The sequence below is a fragment of the Melampsora larici-populina genome (genome assembly GCF_000204055.1).
Source record: "Melampsora larici-populina 98AG31 unplaced genomic scaffold MELLAscaffold_75, whole genome shotgun sequence".
NCBI lineage: Eukaryota > Fungi > Basidiomycota > Pucciniomycetes > Pucciniales > Melampsoraceae > Melampsora > Melampsora laricis-populina.
In genome coordinates this window covers 264,908-271,381 of record NW_006768839.1, presented here as the reverse complement: position 1 = coordinate 271,381, position 6,474 = coordinate 264,908, and the positions used below count along the sequence as shown (strand labels likewise).

General features: G+C 39.5%; 2 protein-coding genes across 2 annotated transcripts; both read left to right on the top strand.

The window, feature by feature from the left end:
* Window positions 1–654: 654 nt before the first annotated feature.
* On the top strand, window positions 655–1,491 carry MELLADRAFT_40435 (uncharacterized protein; the record flags this gene model as incomplete). Its single annotated transcript, XM_007417545.1, has 5 exons — window positions 655–694; window positions 760–910; window positions 980–1,047; window positions 1,114–1,225; window positions 1,305–1,491. Coding segments are annotated over 5 exons (558 nt in total), but the record flags the coding sequence as incomplete, so codon positions are not given.
* A 3,188-nt stretch (window positions 1,492–4,679) lies between these two features.
* Window positions 4,680–5,971, top strand: MELLADRAFT_113009 (uncharacterized protein; the record flags this gene model as incomplete). Its single annotated transcript, XM_007417601.1, has 2 exons — window positions 4,680–4,747; window positions 5,299–5,971. The coding sequence occupies 2 exons, from the start codon at window positions 4,680–4,682 to the stop codon at window positions 5,969–5,971; spliced, it is 741 nt and encodes a 246-aa protein (XP_007417663.1).
* Window positions 5,972–6,474: the final 503 nt, after the last annotated feature.

The following is a 6,474-nucleotide window of genomic DNA, read 5'->3' as shown; positions in this document are numbered from 1 at the left end:
ACCTTGCACGTCGTGCCTTTAGTGTAAGGTTTACATGAATTTATGATCGATGAAAGGATTTATTTTGAATCTGACCATGAAGTTTAAGTGAGAGTGAGGACGAAAATTTTAAATGATTGAGGGAAGAAAGTTGGTAGGGAGATGCCAAGCTCTATAAAATCAAATCATTTCGAGAAAAGGCTCCGTCGGGGCCCGACCCGATGGTATTTAAACCGATCGTTATTCGAGGTTACACCACCCCACCCTACCCCACCCCTCCATCGAACTTCACATTCAACTCGAAACAAATTCAGAAAAACAAGACAAGACATTACCACTCAGACATATTAACAATCAACTCAAACAAAATGGCATCAGAAGAAGTTAATCCAACAAGTTTAACACCATCAGCACCAACTGAAGTAACTCCTACTCCTACCGTCACCTCTCAAACAGAATCAAACACAAATACAACACCAACGGCCACAACAGCGGCAGCAATAAGTGGCACACCCACAACAGCGGAAGTAGCACCAGAATCAGCAGCATCAGATAATCAACAAGGTCCAACTAGTGCTACGTCTGAGTTGAGTGATTTCAACAAGATAATCTCTTTGTCGGATCACTAATTCAATCATTTTATATCACGCAAATAGTGGTTTTGCTCATGCAGCTTTGAAGAAATTCAAATTAGTCTTTCTTGGCGAGCAGTCAGGTCTGTCGAATCTTCTCATTGTATTCAAAAAGACGAATTCAATTGATTGATTGATTATCTTATAGTGGGTAAGACTTCATTGATCACTAGATTCATGTATGATACATTCGATAACACCTATCAAGCTACGATCGGGATCGATTTTTTGAGTAAAACTATGTACCTCGAAGATCGAACTGTTCGACTTCAACTTTGGGATACTGCTGGTCAAGAAAGGTGAACAAATCACGCACGATCGATCAATTCCGAAATTTCACACTTAGCTTTTCGTATGTTTTTGCGTAGGTTTCGGTCTTTGATTCCATCTTACATACGTGATTCATCTGTTGCTGTCGTGGTTTATGATGTTGCTAGTAAGTATCAAATCTCTAAATTGTTCTTTGATCGTCGATCAAGGTTTAATCATCGTAATTTTTCAGATCGAACATCTTTCATGAACACATCTAAATGGGTCGATGATGTAAGAGCCGAGCGAGGAAACGACGTGATCATAGTACTAGTAGGAAACAAGACAGATTTAGGAGACAAACGGTTTGTAGCCCATTTTCTCATCTCCTCTTCAAATAATCAAACTTCTTACAGTCTACGCGTTTGATTTCTCGACAAATAGACAAGTCTCAAGCGATGAAGCTGAGAAGAAATCAAAAGAGTTAAACGTGATGTTTATTGAAACAAGTGCTAAAGCTGGACACAATGTTAAGACTTTATTTAAAAAGATTGCTCAAGCTCTTCCTGGGATGGATACTGCATCTGATGGTCGATCAACAAACCAAAGTAATTCAATTTTTTCACTTTGATCAATCTTTTATCAATTTATCTGACTAATTCCTGGGTTTCTTTCAACACAGTGATTGATGTATCTATTGCACCTGCTATTGAAGGAGATGAAGGAGGATGTGGATGTTGATGAGATGAAATCCAAAACAAAGTATACCAAAAATCAAAATGATTTTCTGACAAGCTTTTTTCTTCTTAATACTCACATTGAAACTATTCCTCATTGAAGAAATCGTTTCATGTGATTTTGTGAACCATGTTGTTTTACATTATAGAAAACCTTCTTCATATCTTTGAGAAGTGACTTTTTTTCCTCTTCTGGTTCATTTACACGTTTCTCATTTTTATCTTTTATATTATTATTTTTCATTGAAAGATGATTCATTTGTTTTGGCATCTTTATACAATTGCCTTTCATAGGGGGTCTTAAGGGTGATTTTTGTTTTACATCTTGACTTTTATTTTACAAATCATCTTTTTGTGGTTTCTGACTGTTGTGATTTTGTGTATATAGATATTTGTTGAAATATTTTTGAACTCTCTTTTTTTCACTTTTGAACTGATTTAATTTTTCTTACATGGAAATTGACTCATTCTTTATCATTCTGGCACATACAAACTGTCTGTTGAGGAAACAATAGATACACAGAGTACATTTATATCTAAAATTAAGTTGTTGCAAGCCTTCCAAGCGATCATTAAGATTGCAGAGAGGTGGCTCATTTGAGAAATGAGGATTTTACAGGCAAACACTCACTTAACTGTCGATATCATCGGGTCGGTCTGATCGGTCCTTCTGGTTCGAAAATAAATAATCAGCCCGGGGCTTCATAACCATCTGATTCTGGAAGCCGAAGAAATCGAATCGTTTCCTTTCAAGTTCTACTCTGCCTCCTTTCTAAGCTTGGTGCACCATTCATATCATCTATCAGAACGACCCACTCCGTGGCAAGATTATCCGATTCGGCTTGCCATGTGATTAAAGATCAAAGATGCGCAACCGATCAATCTGTAGATACAACTATTGCTTGTTTCCTACCAGATGCAAAGGAAGACGGATCATAAATGCACGATGTTTTGCAGCTGTTTAGATAGATGTGGCATCAGAAAACAAAGGTCGTTTACCTATTTTAAGACGAAGTGCGAAAATTCCAATGAACGGTTGAAGTTGAACCACATAAGATCGGATTCGAAACATCCTCTTTATGGAGCGAAAAAGTCGGACCCTTGGTTTACCAAAGACATAGTCTTCATGCAACAACATATGTTTGCAAGGGATCGCGCAGAACATGAAGGATGGCCATTTGATCGACATGAAAAAAAGTGATTTGTTTGGTCAGGAGGTCGAAGTGACATTCACTTTCTGAGCTCTGAGATAAGCGCGTATTTTGGTCCAAATGTGATTTGATGATAGCTTGCTTAAGAACTCGCCAGGGACAAACATGATTCAGATCAGTAAAACAAAAGACCAAGATCGCAACAATGCTGAATGTCGATAAGAATTAAAAAGGCCATAAGCTCAACGTTGTAGATGAGAAGGCTTTGATGCTCAACAAAGAACATGGGTCATAGATCTGCGTCGTTTTGCGACCTCTCGATTCTTCGTATGCGTCGAGTGATCGCAGAGCAGAGGTGACTGAAATCGAGTTTTATTGAGAAGCGGTCTGAAAGCGAGAATCTTCTGATGAAGAATGTGGATCTCATGAATTATAGATCTGCCTACTTGAGAAAAACGAACAGTCGCAAACACAGGGTTGTGGAAGGGTCACGACCGTCACCTCGTTCAAGCAGCTGGGTGTGCTTTATGCCGAAGTGATATTGTGTTGATATACAGATGGTGGATGATTGCTGGGGTCTCTGAGGTGTGATGTCGGATGAAGTCCGATCTTTGAATATAGCAAGCAATGTCACTCAAAGGTGTTCCTCTCATCGCCATGAAAACATCAAGGCCAAGGCTAGCAGGTGCAGGTGCTTGTCTGGAACACACTTGAATTGAATGATCAGATGGTTGATACAAGTCCAAGATGAATTAAAGATTCATTTGCTTTACTTCTATTGCGCGCGATAAACTGAAGATTCATATGGCATACCGAAGTCGTTCAATAGATTTGAATATCGTTTGAGCCAGTCTACCTTCACACAGACAAGAGAAGTAAGATCACAGCACTAGTATACCTTGTAGAAGGACTGTTTTTGTGTCAGATGACCGGATAGAAACCGTGCGAAAGACTAAGAAGTACGCAAGATACCTTTGCTTCGCATCTTTCCGAGGCGGCCGAATCAGACAGGGATATATGAATTTTCAACAAGGCTACTTTGAAGTAGACCGAAACGAGATAAAGTTGATGCGTTTGACGCTCCGTAAAAATATCTGGAGAAAATCCTCACGAAGGCGAACAATACCGTGCCAAATCTTCATCACATGAATATCTTTGAGATAAAGATATAATGATGCTTTCCAGAAAGTTGAGATGAAAGACGAAAGTGTTTAGGCCTCAACAAAGATCATAACAAGATGCGTCTGCTTGGGTACCACATAAAGATTAAGACCGAATCACTGGGAGACTTTACAACGTCAGCGTGTCGCCTCGTATCCTCGGAAAATTCAACAGACTGATGAAGGTGATGAAACAAACCCGTGGTAAAAAAAAGTCAACAAGATCCGAGTTTACACTGCAGATATGGTTTTCTAGCGCAACCCGGCGAACAGCAGAGGAATAATGTTTAGAAGTGTCTGAAGTGTCTGTCTACTTTTGGCCGCGTATTGATCAAACCAGGATAAAAAATACAGTATGAAGGAAAAAAGGAAAGTATCCGCGGCATCTTGCCAGAAGAAATGCTAAACAGAAAAGTTTGAACTTTCCTTCTGGTGTATTGTATTTGGGCATGCCTTCTGGCTAATGCTATCAAATATTATCCCTCGTCAGAAATATTTCTTTGAGAAGCGGATCATCTCGCTTAACTGTAAAAGCCCATGTCACTCGTATATATGCCAATGACGTGGCCTCCTCGGGCAAGAAATAATCATATAGGAAAACAAAAGTGACAAGCAAATAACTAACATCGGGAAAAGAACATCATCACGATTATCGTAAGAAGATATGAAGCGTATAGTCTTCAGACCCCGCTATATCTGGATAGAAAAACGCGTCTTCTTGGCAAGGTGTCACATGAATTACTGAGAGATGAAAGAGGATGAAAGTTCTTGATGTATCCTAGCGAAGCAGTGTTCGCGAAGAATCCTGGAGAAGCGGATGAGCGTGATCCAACAAAGAAGTCTGTAAACAATCAATATGATGTCTTAAGAACATCTGAGCATTTCTCTACTGAAGATGTTTCTCTATCGACGAGATATAACCATCAGCTAAAGCATAAAGCTCAGAGGCATTTGTTTACTTTTTGTCGCGTATTCGATCAAATAGAATTTGAGGAATCAGTACAAAGTAAATATTACAAAACTGCCCGCGGCATGTTACTGAATAATGTTGAGCATTAAAGATTGTTATACACTTCTCTTTTAAAGCAGCTGTATACGCTTATACGCATTTTAAGACATACGATCAAAATGTACCCTTGATCAGCTTCTTTGTACTGAGGAAGTGCTGATCTGGTCCTCTCTGTACAAAATTTGGTTCAACCTTGAAACCAAGAATCACCTCTTTCCAACCTCAACCAACTCTCCCGTCACACTCGACTAACCCATTTCCACATATCCCCTTTCCTATCCCCTTTCCATATCCCTTTTCACTTGAACCTTCTGTCTATACCACCATGAGTAGTCACCACCGTTTCAATTTCTTCCGTCGTGATCGTCCTTCCCCCTCTAGAGACTCTGATTCTTCTTTCGCTTGTCGCGGTCTGTACGAACACCCTCCTTCTCAATGGCGCTCGCATCAACCTCGCTCTTCTAACTCGGCGGAGTCCTTCGCCTGCCGTGGTCTTGCATACAACGAAGAAGATTTAGAGGTATCTCGTTCTCCATTACAACCATCTCAAGCTAACCGTCCTCGTCAGAATGCTTTCTATGATGATTACTATGCTTCTCCTTCCGCTACTGCTCATCAGAATATTGCTTATTATACTGTACCTGTCACTTCTCAATCCACTTCCATGGAGTCTGATCAATCCTTCTGTCGACGATCCCGAAGACGCGATGGAGTCTTGTTGGAAACTGGTCCTCCTCCTCCTCGACGTCGTGATGCGGTTTTATTTGAGAATGGTCACCGTCCTACTCATCATCATCACGTTGATCAAACTCCTTCAAGAAGACAACCTCAGACCACCACTCGAAATCTTCAATCGTCACTTCAATCAAGATATCGGGAAGAGGCTTCTGGAAATCAAAGATATGGAAGGGGTGCGATTGATTACAATGCTTATGTAGATTCTGATGAAGAGGAAAATATGCTAGGAAATCATGCTTCAAATCATCAAGCTTCCTTTTCTCAAAGACGCCCTCCTCCCTCCAACTACCCTTCTTCTAGTCACCGATATCGTTGAAGGAGTATTTCAGGATGTGTATGGTTATTAATCATATCATTATTACTTTAGATTTTACTGTTAGTTTTAGTTTAGGATTCTTGATACACGGTTAGATTGGTTTTGTTCGTACGGGCTTCTTTTCATAACTTTAGTCTTTTTAGTACTGTTCATTTCATGTGTTTGAATCATATCACGGCTTGGATAACGGTTACCTTCTCCATCTTATTGAATCTAACAATTCAACCTCATTTGTTCTAGTGATTACTACGGTCGAAGGTTAAATTTGGGATCCTCCTGGTTAACAATCTTATAATTATCATTATTATTATCTTTATCAGAAATTATATTCCTCCATAGTGTTTTGAAAGGTTTGTGATACTTCTTTGGAATTTGTGCTTTGTGATATACAGTTAAAATTGATTTTGCGGATTCTTTTGTTCATAACGTTACCTTCCTTTCAAGTGCCGATGTTGTGAGTTTCAGACAGACCAAGAAAATAAGTTCATCTCCTTTCATTTGAA